At 39.1% G+C, this 14,343-nt stretch overlaps 1 protein-coding gene across 8 annotated transcripts in view; it reads right to left on the bottom strand.

Moving 5' to 3' along the window:
* The window catches only part of map7 (microtubule associated protein 7), a 116,832-nt gene that overhangs the window by 77,098 nt on the left and 25,391 nt on the right, over nt 1-14,343 (bottom strand). The window contains exon 1 of one of the 8 annotated variants that reach the window (XM_062968979.1): nt 13,938-13,965. The exons of the other annotated variants lie outside the window; for them this stretch is intronic. Within the exon in view, the coding sequence (XP_062825049.1) occupies nt 13,938-13,950 (13 nt within the window). The 5' untranslated portion in view covers nt 13,951-13,965. Of the gene's footprint in view, nt 1-13,937; nt 13,966-14,343 lie in introns of those variants that run through there. 8 annotated transcript variants of the gene reach the window in all.

Raw genomic sequence — 14,343 nt, 5'->3', positions numbered from 1 at the left:
TAAATGTGTTTATAGTGATTGCTTTTTCTTACTGGTGCGGTGGCATTCTGGATTAAGACGATCTTGTTTGCATGTTTTCCACATAATCCCAGCAACATCTACCAATATTACTCTTGGTTTTCCTTTCCACACCAACAAGCAGACAGGGCTCAAAAGCCCACAGTGCTTTCTTTTAAAAGAAAAGTTCATCAAAAACTGTGTTTTAAACAATGTCATACTTTGAAATGTAGAGCATCCCCAGGGACTTACTTTCCCCTAGCAATTGATTCATCCTACTGTCTGTTCCCTTTAAATCAAACATTTTAAAACCCCTTTATTTTTCCCATGTCTTTTCCTCCTTCCCTGTTTTGTATGGTAGTTAAACAACTCAGAGTAAAGACTGCAGGCTGATTAATTACCTTAAGCATTATTTCCCACACAGCATGATGGTCATTCAGGGTAAAACACAACGGGTGACAAGATGTACAGCTCAACTCTACATACACACTTGGTTTTCAGACAACATTGTTCAGTGAACCAAAAGCAGTAACCACAAAGAGTTGTTTCTGAAACTACAGCAGGGAGCTGTTTTGTATGTAAGAGAAGAGCCTGGCATATCTGAATAAATCCCCAAGCCATCAATTTAGTATTTGAGACTTTGGTGTCCACTCTTTCTCAAGGTTAAAACTGTTAATGACATATAAAATTAAAATATTCTTATCTCTTTTTGAAATGGCTTACTTTTTATGTTTAAGTTAATTTCACAGAAGATCTCTTCAGGCTTAAGAGATCTTCTATAAAATGAATGAACGACCTGAGGAAGAAACCATTCTTAACAGGGATGAGAATCTTAGTGAAGGTTGCTGGGGTCTCTGGGGCTCCAAGAAAAGGCTTTTGGGGTTACATGTGAACTGGGGTACACCATGCCCCCGTGTTTGATGATAAGAGCCCTTTTCCAGTCCTAAATAATCCTCAATATATTTTAGGAGATGAAATTATGTTTAGAGCGGACTGAATAGTAAAACACATAAGTCTGAAGTCTGTTCTATTTATCCCCGCCATATAAATGGCTGGCCAAGACTTTTTGTTTTCATAGCACACTTTGAACTAAGAGATGGCCTAATCCCAAATTTGATGATTTGACAAAACAGCAAGTGCCAGATGACTCAAAGACAGTCCACACCCACTTTTATTCAGAAGGAGATTTAGCAGGCAGGAGAGGTTCAGTGTCCTCCTCCCCATGGAAGATCATTCCAGGAATGTCAGCAATCTCAAGCTATTCTGTCCCAGCAGATATTTACAGTAAAGATATCGCAGAAGGAAAAGAGAAAAAGCTATCTTAGTCTCCCCATGTTCACTCAACCTCTTCATTCTTTTGCTCAATTTCCAAATAACATCTACTTCACTTGTAGACAGCACCTGTAACTCCTTAGAGAACCTGTCACATTTGTTTATCTAGACCAGTGGTTCTCAAATTTATTTGGCCTACCGCCCCCTTTCCAGAAAAAATATTACTCAGTGCCCCCTGGAAAGGGGGGGATGGCTTAGAGGAGTGGGCATGGCTCCTGCTCAAGAGGGTGGGGTTGAGCCTCTCCCCAGTCCAAGATGCAGGGCTGGGAGGGGGAGGTGGGCGTGGTCACAAATGGGAGGCCAGGACTGGGATGGGCTGAGTTACGAGCTCTGAGGCAGGGCTGAGCTTCTACTGTCCTGCGGCACCTGCCAGGACACAAGGGGCGGAACTAGATGAGGGGGCGGGGCCTCTTCCCAAGTGCCTGACGGGGCTGGACCTCTATACCCCACTCCCCTGTTCTAACAAGTGCCTCAGGGGAGGTATACAGAGGCTCAGCCCTGTCTCGGGCTCTTGGAAGGAGGCCCCGCCCCCACCCCTAGTTCCGCCCTCTGTGTCCCAACAAGCACCTCAGGAGAGGGATAGAATTCTCAGCCCAGTCTCGGGCTCTTGGGAAGAAGCCACGCCCACTCCTCTAGCGCCGCCCCCTGTGCATCCTAACAGGTGCCTCAGGTGCTCAGTCCTGTCTTTGGCACTTGGGAAAAGGCCCTACCCCCGTGTCCTAATAGGTGCCATCACCTTCCCCCTGGATTGCTCCAGTGCCCACCGGGGGGCGGTAGCGCCCACTTTGGGAATCACTGATCTCTAGCTTGGTCAAATCTGTTATCTTCTATGCTGTTTCTTATTGATTATGACCCCTCTCCACCTTAGTCTCCCCTCATTTTGAAAGAATCATATTACTACAGTTGACCCATTTGTAGGTTTGGCTTTTGTGGATTTGATCATTCACGGATTTGATTAAAATAATTCTACAGGAATCTCTAGATCCAGTTGAAGGTGACCACTGAATTGTGTGGAAGACCTAGAAATTCCTAGAGAGATGCTATCTCAGGTTAAAAAAAATAGCAATTAATTTTATTTGCACTTTTTCACTTCTATGGTGGTTCTGTGCCCCTAAGCTCAGTGAACGTGGAAGGCTGACTGTAAATACATTTTCACTCACCTATGCCTTATTATTTACTTTTTGCATGTATTTAAAGTTCACAGGAAAGAACAGTACTAACAAACATACAGAGTACACAGACAGGGATATTAATAGCAGCATTAACAAACACACAGAGAAGACAGGGAAACTTTTCTGAAATACAAAATTAATTACAACAGCAGTTTACGATGGCACAAAAGAAGAAAGTCTTCAAGATTTACCTCAGTGGGGGAAAGACAAGGCACAAATCAATAGGATTGAACTAATTTACATTCTGCATTTCTTCCATATGGGACCCAACCCAGCTATTCTAGAAAAATTATAGGATTTTCCATCTGGGATCCATTTGCTTTTGCCTCTTCACAAAAAGCTGTTGCCAGAAAGAAGCAAACAAAACCAAACAAAAAAACCCCAGGGATCCTTCTGTTGGTGCACTATGACAGTGCAACTACGCCAATGGCAGATAGACCTATGTATGCAGTAGGAAAAAGAACACATGTACTGAGGCTTTACATGTATGAAGGCTTTTGGGAGCTAGAAAATTTTGTTTGACATCTCTCAGTCACCACCAGTCGGAAACACAACTACTATAGGTTTATCTTTCCTTATCCAAAAACTCAAAATCCCCAAAAACCCAAAATTGTCTATGTGGGTGGACAATTATTAAAAATATTGTATAAAATTACATTCAGAGTATGTGTGTAAGTATGTGTATAAGGCATATATGAAACATAAATGAATTTTGTAGTTAAACATGGGTCACATCTCTGAAACATCTTATTATATCTAAATATGCAAATATATAGATATCTTAAAATAAAAAAAATCTGAAATCCTAAACATTTTGGGTCCCAAGCACTTCAGATAAAAGATACAAACAAAAGTGCTTTGTATTTGTATTCAATGTTCCCACTTTCACTTTTCCATGCTGTGTTTATTCTAACCTGGAACTGAAATTGATTTTTACTGCTTGATGTACTGCAATACTCAACATAATGAAAGTGCAAAATACTTTCACTGTAACACAAGTGAAATAAACAAAACCAAGTGGACACTTGTTGGCTTGGCTAAAGAAGCTTTGACGCAACTTACTACCTCCAAGATGCACACAAGTAGGTAATTCCAGTGCCATGTCATCCCAGATTAAATGCACCTGCTTCTGCTAGCCCTTAACTTTGTTGGAAACACTTCTGAACAAACAACCTTATTTTATTTCATGTCAAAAGCATTGCATAATAAATAAGTTTAAAATAAAGGGATCACAAGCAGCTTAATAGTTTTAAACAACATTGTTAAAATCAAGGAGCTATTAAAACAAGGCCAGGAGAAAGTTGTGCAGAACTACCAATTAGAGTTGGAATAGTTTTAAAAAATCCCCAACTCAAATTTTACCTTAGAGAACTATTAAATCCAGTACTACAAAATGGAAAGAACACAGAGCAGCTACAACTTTCCCTAAAGAAGGCTATCTACCAATATTCAATGAGTAGATAGGGACAATATTAGTCAGTGAAGCACCCCAAAAGCGAATGCTGATGGAAATGGAAAATCTACAGCTGGACAATATGACTTGGATGCTCCACAAAGCTGACATTTTTGGAAAAGTGGCAAGAAAAAAGCCATTTATGAAACCAGCCTGTGTTACAGATTGCATGTAAGGGACATAGCAAACACATAGAAGATCAAAACTGAACAAGTGTCTATTCCTCTGAGAATATTCCTCAGGATGAACTGTGAACCTAGTTTAGACTTAACAGGAATAAATGGAGCAAAATTATTCATGAAAACCTCTTTTAATCTGCAAGGGACCAAGGACAGGACAATGACTCTAAACACACTACCAAATTAACACAAGATTAGCTTAAAAACAAAAACTTGAGGACCTTGGAATAACCTTATCAAATTTTAACCTCAAGTTTGAGAATTTGTAGCTGTTCCACAATGGTCCCCATCCAACTGGACAAAGCTGTGGGGAAATGGTCAGGAACACTAGGGAAAATGTAAATGATGCAGAAGCAACAAGACTTAACAGCAATTTGCCCAAGATGGCTCACATATTTAATGGTTTAATTTCCCAATCGCAGGACACTTCAGCCTCTATTCAAACATGGTGAGGTACTGAATTCATCACATGACTTAAACTACTTCTGACAGTCATGAATAGTCCTCCATGGTTGAAAAGTGGCAGAAATGTCTTGAAAGGAGGGAACTCCGTCAATCTACCTTATTGTATTCAGAAATATCTCCCTCATAGGACACTTCAGCCTCTTTTCATGCATGGAGAGGCATGAAATTCATCACATGTTCCAGGGCTGAAAAGAGGCTGAAATGTCCTAAAAGGAAGGTACTACTCTGAGGTGTGGGGCAGAACAATTTTTCCCATGGAAAGATGATGTTTTAAATTGCTGTCAGTCTCATTTAATGTAAGGGGCTTTGGACAGGGCAAGGTATCTCTTGATTTTTGGATATTGTTGTTTTTCCTGATTAAAAACAAAAAAGTAATACTGGCCTTGTGATGAATGTCAGATGAATGTATTGTCAGCTCTAAGTTTTCCACGTGTGAGTGTGATGGAGAGGTAGAATTTGAAATGGGATGATATAAGAGGGGCAATTCTCTACGCTAAAAGGATGGTCTCCCCATGCTTTCCCCTCTCAATGTGATGAGGTCATTGGTTGTGTGAATACTTACGCAACTAACAAATTTTATTTTGTTTATTCAACTTTTGTGCCACAATTAAAATATTGTATACTTTCACATGCTGAATAGCTTCTGTACACCAAACGATAATATCAGTTAAAGTCAAATTACTTCCATGTTGTAACACAATAAAATGGAGAAAAATTAAAGGAAGGCTAAATACTTCTGCAAGGCACTATATGTACTACTACATATAATAGATTTAGACTGAATAATTATAAATAAACTCCTCTTAAACATATATTTGAGGGGACGTGAAATATGTTTGTGTGTCTACATGAACCATGCATAAGAAATATAATGCACCCACATCACACTGCATCATTGTCAGCATCCTTGGTCTACAAGCTTAATTCCTAATGTGGGATTTTAACCAATAGTCACCATCTGGTCCAAGAAGCTTATATGGATTTGGTGATTTGTTTTAGATTGTGGTATGTTAAAAATAGCTGTAGGAAGTTTCAAGCATGTTTTCAAATATCATTGACTAAAAAAATTGCCTGACAATGAGACTTGTGAATGATAAAACAATTGGGAAATAAAATATACTGATCCTTAATGCACAGTATTAAGGTTTTCATATTATATTCTAGTATTCTTCATGTGAAGAGGGTCCCACCTATTATGATCTAATTACTCAATTACTGCTAAATATTTCCTAATTATCAGCACAAGTACAAATAGCTGTGTTTTGTTTTTCATCTGTTTTATCTGTCCCTCTCCTGGGAAAGAACAGCTGCACATTTTCTTCATGCAGGTGTATACATTTCCTTTTCCGAAGTTCTAGTTGCTAGGTAACATAAGCATTCCTTCTATAGAAAGACAGCAAAATGAAGAAAACCTTCTCTTGACTATATAAAACAATGCTCCCCAAATTTTGGTTCTCCAGCTGATTTTGATTTGGTTCTTCAGGTTCCAGAAGCTTCAGTCAGCTTGACCAACAGGTTTCAGGTTACAGAAGAAGTGACCTGTAGGAAGCCTTTTAGTCTTTTCCTCCTATCAGGGCCTATGCTAGCATAAAATGGCCTGGTTTCCTTGTTACACTGTTTGTTTTGGAGCTGTCCCTGGTTCTGATACTGGTCTGATCCTTGCTGCTTAACTTAACACACGATAACTTATTGGAAACAGCAAACTTCGGCCCTCCAGGTGTTTTGGAGTTCAACCCCCAGAAATCCCAGCCACCATACTGGCTGTTAGGAATTGTGCGAGATGAAGTCCAAAACACACGGAGGACTGAAGTTTGCCCATGCCTGCCTTCAAATGACTCTGAAATATCTGCGTCCTTTCTCTTTGCTTAGTCACAACGGACCATCAGGACAGACATTTCACTAGCAGCAACAATTATTCTATGTATCTCTGAGTTATCAGGTCTTATATAAAAGAATAAAATATTAAGATTGAAATCCAACATTTGTAGAACAGAACTTTCCTTTTGCAGCCCCTCAGACCCCTTAAATCAGAAGGGGCGCAATCCTTCAGAGCATATTTTGAGGATACCCATGGGACTGCAGCAGGAAAGAAAAATTACTCTTTTCATGCTGTACTATTTGACCTACTGGTGGGAGAGCTAATTAAATGTCATCCTATGTGCTTTTATTATAGTATGCTGAGCAGTGTATGATTCATAAATATCATATCTTAGAACGATACACCTATTTTTCCCTGCAAGCATCTTGAAGAATGCTAGAACATCTTAATCATTTTTTCTCTTCCCTACTTTTTAAGAGAGAACATGATCTGTCTATGTGTTTTTATCCATTGTACATTATCTTGGACGCTGAGAGGTGATAAGAAAATGCCTTGAATAAATATAAAATAACATTTTGCGAAGCTGGGAGACCAATACTTCTCAGCCAATCATTTTAAGAAAGTTTAAAAAAAATGAGCAGAGAAGACACCTCTCTCTAAGCTTTAACTCCCTTCTCAGACAGGATTAATGATAGCCTGACCATTTGAACCCTTACCCAAATGGTAATTCACCTTTAGATAGTCTTTTTAGCTTGCTCAGGTAGCTATTAGCAGAAAGAAAGCCTGTGTGGGATGGAATTATCTCTTGGTGAATGAGCTCTTGCTCCAAATCCATCTTTCAATGAGAAAGAGCATAAAATTAAAGAGCACTTCATGGGACATGACTTTAACTTTGAATGAACAACAATATTTGCACGTGAAGAATTTGGGGACTAAAGTGGGCCACAACTCACTGAGTGATAATAATCTCTAGGAGTACCAGATTCCTCCTGAACAGATACGGAACCTTATGGGCTGGAAGGTACAATGTACTGTACTTCAAAAATGTGTTCAGCAAGGCCAAGCCACCCCAACTGAATGACCCAGGCAAACAGACAGATGCCAAGTTAGTTCCTATCCCACCACATCTAAAGCAAACAGTCACAAGGAATGATGCAGGGAATCCATCTTGCAAATGACGTGTTGAGACATCTGTTACAAGTTTGCTCAATAAATATGCCTCCTGTTATAGTCTGAACAATAAGGAAATGAGTAGGAAGTGATCCCTTCTGGATTCCTGCCCATCTTGGGAGAAGACAGGCCTCATTTTAAATGTATAAACTGGAATTTTCTTTTACAATCCCTCCCTTCCTGCTGACAAGGAAATAGCCTCATTGTTGAATTTAATAGATCCATCAGTGCTTACTGCTTAACTATGTTGTTTACTTACAATGAATGAGAGATCTTGCAAAACTGACACAGGGTAGTACACCTTTGTCTATAGTTGATTGACTTTGTCTCACGTAGCAACTCCATTGAAGATTCAAGAGGCATTAGGAGCCATTACTATTGAGTGACAGAGGTCATATTCATATCTGCCCTTTGCACATAGACCCTCCCCTGCCTAGATTCATCATATCAAAAACATGAAGCCCTTTCCTTTGAAGTTTTGATAGGATAACATCAAAGTCATGTTTTGCCTCATTCAGAAGTGCTTCCTTCACATGACAGCCTCCCAGTTAGGAACAGGTTAGATATAAGCAGCAGGGCAAAGCAAAGGCAGAGCAATTTTCTAAGGGATTCCAGAGATTTTTACAGATTTCAGACTGCCCTACAAAGGACAGAAGAAAAGGAACATCTTCAAAATCTCTTCAATCTAGTACCTGTTTCCCTATCTTATTTGGAATTTTCTTTACATCAGAGTGTGAGGAAAATCTATGTGTGTTTTAATCTGAAGCCCTTTTAAGCTCAGCTGCACCGTGCAGCACCTCCTTGGATGGTCAGGGGTAAAGTTGTTAGCACCTGTCTTTTTCTTTTGAGAAATAGCTTGTACTGAACACAACCTATTCTGTTGGGTTTCCACTATATTTTTTCTGTCTTCTTAATAAAGAAATAATTGTTTTTGCTTTAAATTCTGATGTGTTTTTCTTTTTGGAGTCAATTTGGGTTAACTGTTTGTTTTTAAAACCATAGCCTGCAAGGTCTTCCAGTTAGTGAGTGCCTGGGAGAGATTTTCCCTCAGATCAGTAAACCTCAAATCAGTAAACACAACAGCAGTGTCCCTAGTTGAATGCTATCCCCTACTCCATGCTTACCATCTCATGCCAATTGACCTCAAGTAGAAGTTCATTGATGCAGTGTAAAGCAGGGGGGAAAATTGCAAGGGCCCAAATACCTAATAAGGTAGGGGAGGGGTAGGAATCCTACTGATCCTGATGAGCAATTTGCTAGTCCACAACTGGTGTGCAAAATGACATAGGAAAAACCCAAACCAGCCAGTTAAGGGGGAAAAGGCTACATGGGCCACTTAATTACTGGTTATCCCCACATTCTTGAGATTTTCAATGCACCTATGTACTTGCTCTGCTGGATCCTATGGCTGTGTATAAAAACGTTCAGTTGTTGCTGTGGTGGGGAGACACATAGACAGACTTCATATTTCAGAGGAATTACACTAAGATGCCTGCATATCTGCTTCCCCCAACCACTATTTGAATTTTGCATCTCATAGATAATCATTACCAAAGACATTCTCACTTTGTCCCACCAAATTGCTGTTTCTCAACCCAGGTATCCAAGACTTTCTAAACAGAAGCAACCCTTCCTTACTTCTGATAATGGCCCATTTTCATAAATAACAACAAGCCTTGCATAGTATCTTTTCAGGCAGAACTTCACATAGCTGGCTACATAGGCAGAGAGAACTCTTTTTATACGTATCTGTATTTGTGTAAAATAGCACTCTTTCCATTCAACTCCACCTACAATCTATGTGGAACAGGCCTACAGATATTCGCCATCTCATATACTATTTGTGAGAAATGCTTTGGACGCACTTTAAAATGTGGCTATAATATCAATGTGGTGAAGCTGAGTTTCATTTTGAACTTAAAACATTGCTCAGTGTTCTTTTTTTAAAAAAAATGTTATAAAATATAACATATATCCAATATTGTATAAGTAAATTATAACATTGTCATAGTTACCTTTACAATTTTCCCATATATTCTCATAACATTCTGATGTTTTCCTATCCTTTACATTTCTATACTTATTTACTACTTATATATCCATCCAATTTTTCCCCTTCCATCTTCCTCCCTCCCCCTGCCAAGGTTTATAATTTATTTTGGGGATAGAGACCAGCACCATTGGCTAGATCAGTGGTTCTCAACCTGGGGTCCCCAGATGGTTTTGGCCTACAACTCCCAGAAATCCCAGCCAGTTTACCAACTGTTAGGATTTCTGGGAGCTTCACAATCTCATTGATATTATAGCCATGTTTTAAAGTGCATCCAAAGTAGTTCTCACATACAGCATATGAGATGGCGAACTTCTGCAGACCTGTTCCACATAGATTGTAGGTGGAGTTGAATGGAAGGAATGCTATTCTACACAAAAACATCTGGGGACCCCAGGTTGAGAACCACTAGGCTAGATGCAGGAATAGAGTACCTGAATGTATATCCTTTTCACATTAGGATTTTCTCATGGCAGAAACCTGCGCACCGAGGTCTGGAAGTTAGAATTTTATCAGGAACAACACAATCTTCAACTTATTTAAACATTTATATGTATCATTCTTTCCCACCGAACTGTTTATTATTAGAAACAGGAAAAATAAGTTAAGAAATAATAAGGCAAAATTAAGTTAATAGTGCAATCCTACATTTGTGGGACATTGAACACAGTGTCACAAAAATATCCACTGAATCATCTTTAGTCCTCTTAAAATCAATGTGAGATCTAGTCCAATCCAACTAAAGTGTAATCAGATGTCACATCAAGTTCAATGGTGCTTACACCTGAATAATTGGACTATTAAACCTGTAAGAATTTGCCATTTTAAGTCATTGCAATGGAATGTGGGTTAGGCTAAATTCTGCTGATCTGTGCCCAGTGTTCCTTATTTCAATGACTCTGACAGTCCCTGTAAGTGTTTATATTCAGTTCACAAACTATTCACTGTAAATGCTTCTGAATTTTCTTTAAAGCAATAAACCAATGAATCCTTTACAGTAGAGTCTCACTTATCCAACACTCGCTTATCCAACATTCTGGATTATCCAACATATTTTTGTAGTCAATGTTTTCAATACATCGTGATATTTTGGTGCTAAATTCGTAAATACAGTAATTACTACATAGCATTACTGCATATTGAACTACTTTTTCTGCCAGATTTGTTGTATAACATGATGTTTTGGTGCTTAATTTGTAAAATCATAACCTAATTTGATGTTTAATAGGCTTTTCCTTAATGCCTCCTTATTATCCAACATATTTGCTTATCCAACATTCTGCTGGCCCATTTATGTTGGATAAGTGAGACTCTACTGTATTTCTATTATGATATAGTGCCAAATAACCAAAGAAGCATAGAATCATAGAATAGTAGAGTTGGAAGAGACCACATGGGCCATCTAGTCCAACCCCCTGCTAAGAAGCAGGAAATCGCATTCAAAGCACCCCCGACAGATGGCCATCCAGCCTCTGCTTAAAAGCCTCCAAGGAAGGAGCCTCCACCACGGCCCCGGGGAGAGAGTTCCACTGTCGAACAGCTCTCACAGTGAGGAAGTTCTTCCTGATGTTCAAGTGGAATCTCCTTTCCAGGTTTTACTATTTTCCAGGATTTACTATTATTTTGTGATTGCTATCTAATACACTGTATAATATATACACAAAGAATTCACATATAGTGATTTTTGACAGAACAGTAAATTCCAGAGGGCATCTAGACTAGAGAGGAAGAAAGGGGATGGAAGAAATTCCAGTAAATGACATACCTGGAAACTGGATGAGAACAGAATTTGCTTGTGCCCCATTGTTAAAGTCTATCAATAACCTGTATGTCAGGCAATAAATTGTTGTTGTTGCATATCTTTACATTGTTTCTGACTTATGGTGACCCGAAGGTGGACCTATCACAGGGTTTTCTGTGCCAGATTTGTTCAGGCGGGGTTGGCCATGGCCTTTCTCTGAGAGTGAGAAGAGTATGACTTTCTTAATGTCACCCAATGGGTTTCCGTGGATTAGAAGGTATTTGAGCCCTGGATTTCCAGAGCCATAGCTCAATGCTCAAACTACTACACCATGCTGGCCCTTTATACTATACAGACAATAAATACAGGCCTTTTTAACATGTTGTGTTTGCTGAGCGCTAAAGGGGAATGAAACATTATTTTCAAAAAAAGATGACACAAGCCAACAGATTCAGCTCCATTATCCCCGATTAGCTATATATTTCTCTTGAACCCCATTATCATTTTTCATCCATAAGCCTGCTCCATGCTTGCAGTTAATAATATCCTTTCCACATTTCACTCTGTTTAGTTGCTTGATTACTGTGCAATGTTTGCAATATTCGCAGCAATCCTGGGATGTGGATTTATATTGAAAAAAAGGAAGTTTGGGAGCTGAGTGAGGGATTAAACACAGCAGCCTTTTGCATCTGGATGCCTGGATTAAGGTTGGAATGAAAATGGGGTTGAAGTGGGCCTAAATATTGATTTGATAAATAAAACACAACCACTTGCCTATTTTCAAAATATGCATTCTGCTACAATATACACTCTTCAAGACTGGGGAGGTCCTCCTATGGGTAATAAAACCAGAATTTTAAATGTTGAAAAGCAACTGCAGCGTAATGGCCTGAGCAGACTAAGACGCCAGGAAATGCAGATTCAAATTCTTGTTCAATCATGGAAACTTATTTACTGAACTTGCACAAGTCACACCCTCTGACCTTAGTGAAGGCAACAGCAAACCTCCTCTGAAAACATATTGCTATGAGAGGACCACCATAAGTTAGAGCTGACTTCAATTCATGTAACAACAAAATTAAATATCATTTTACCTGCTTCGTTTTAAAAAGAAGCACTTTATTTCCCTCTTATTTAAGCACACGTTTCAAAACATATCACTCAATATTAATTTTTACTGTCAGAAAGAAAAAGGGAGTGAAACTGTTTTCTATCAATTACATTTTCCCCTACAGCTCCAAGGCAATTGAGAATTGGAGGAGCTAGAATAGCAGGAAAGATGATGCTGAAGTCCATAGAGTGAGCAGGAATAGATGAAACCCCCTTCCTACCGTGTGTGTATGACATTCTAAGCAGGCACTGCTGTCAACTGAATACTGTAATCATAGTAAAGGAATCATGGATACAACCCATTGAAAAATGCTGCCTTCTATGTTAGTGGGACGATGAATCCACTCTGGGTTTTACTTCATAGTTTCTTCCTCAGGTGTTAAACACGTCTATCAAGTTCAGCACTTTGGAGAGCACCTTGAAATTTAAACAGATCCATCACCTGACTGAGATGGAAGCTACCAGCTGCTAGGAAATCTGGCCCGTTGCTTTTAGGTTACTTTCACTCATACATTGAAATATAAACCTTTATACAGCAGCACTGAAATAGGTGCCTTCTCTCAAAATGAGCTAAGTCACGTTTAATAACTTTTTAAAAATTGTGATTTTAAAATTCACATACAGCATGCGGGGCCTCTAAAAATTACCCAGAAATGTGAATGTATGTGCCTTCACTTTGCTTTTCAACCAATTTCTTCCTCTGAAATGTAGCCTACAACACCAAATATTCATTGGTAGTCACCCATCCAAGTACTAACTAGGCCTGACCCTGCTCAGCTTCCCAGATTAGACAAAGTCTGTGGCCTTTAGAGTATTTAGGCTCTAATTAGGAAAGTGTCACATAAATCGTCTCAGACAAATGCAAATGCCCACAGACCAGGAGTGAGATATGATAGTATCTTCCTCAGCCACTGGTGCATCTTTGAATCCAAACTATATTAATATATACTAGCAAAAACTGATCCAAGGGCACTGCCTTTATTTCCAAGAGAGGTAGCTACTTCTTCCCTTAGCTCTTGTTCTGTATCTATCACTTTTTGAAAATGGACCAATATTTTAGGTCTAATCTTCACAGCATGAAAGAGAAATTATAGGTATTCTCTTTTGATCTTGCAGATGGCATTTAAAGCTAGAAAACAAATCTTAGACTGTAATAGAAAATATTTTGGGGATGGGTAGGAAAGATAACAAAATGTACTGCAAAACATTCACCACAAAATAGTTTAATTCCACAGCAACAGTCATTCTGGTGCAACACACACACACACACACAGACAGATAGGTAGCAAATAATTGCATTATAGTCCTAACTGAAAAGCACATTGAAAAGATAAATGCACACAAAGAGAGGAGGTTGTTTTCTTGCTGTATAGCCAACAACCTAAGAATCTTTTCCATTTAGTTTCAATAACAAAAAGCTACATTTTGAAAGAAAACTGAATTCCTTACCTAGATCCTCCATTACAGTAGATACTTTAGTCACATAGGCTTCTCCAAGGATCTAGTGTGGCTCCAGGATGTGACCCATATTAGAGCTGTATCACTTAAATCCACACACAGATAAAACCCAGCTGGTAATAAAGTAATCCAAGGAAGACAGAGAGGATGGTTTGTGGCAGACACCTTTAGCTTTGTTATTTCAAATCATACAAGGGAGGCAGAGGCAATGCACATAAAACATAGTCTCCTGGTCAAAGCAGACATCTCCTCCTATTTCCTAGTTCAGCATCTGATCAAAGAGAAGACTGTTGGTCACATCCATGAGATTATTTGAGGGCTCAGGGAAGGGGGGAAATCTGCAGAGCCTTTCCCAGTGCAGTGCGTCAGTTGTGTGAGCAGCTTAGCTGAAGGTAAG

This window comes from Anolis carolinensis, chromosome 1 (assembly GCF_035594765.1).
Source record: "Anolis carolinensis isolate JA03-04 chromosome 1, rAnoCar3.1.pri, whole genome shotgun sequence".
In the NCBI taxonomy this organism is placed as follows: Eukaryota; Metazoa; Chordata; class Lepidosauria; order Squamata; family Dactyloidae; genus Anolis; species Anolis carolinensis.
This window is presented reverse-complemented; position numbering and strand designations above follow the sequence as displayed.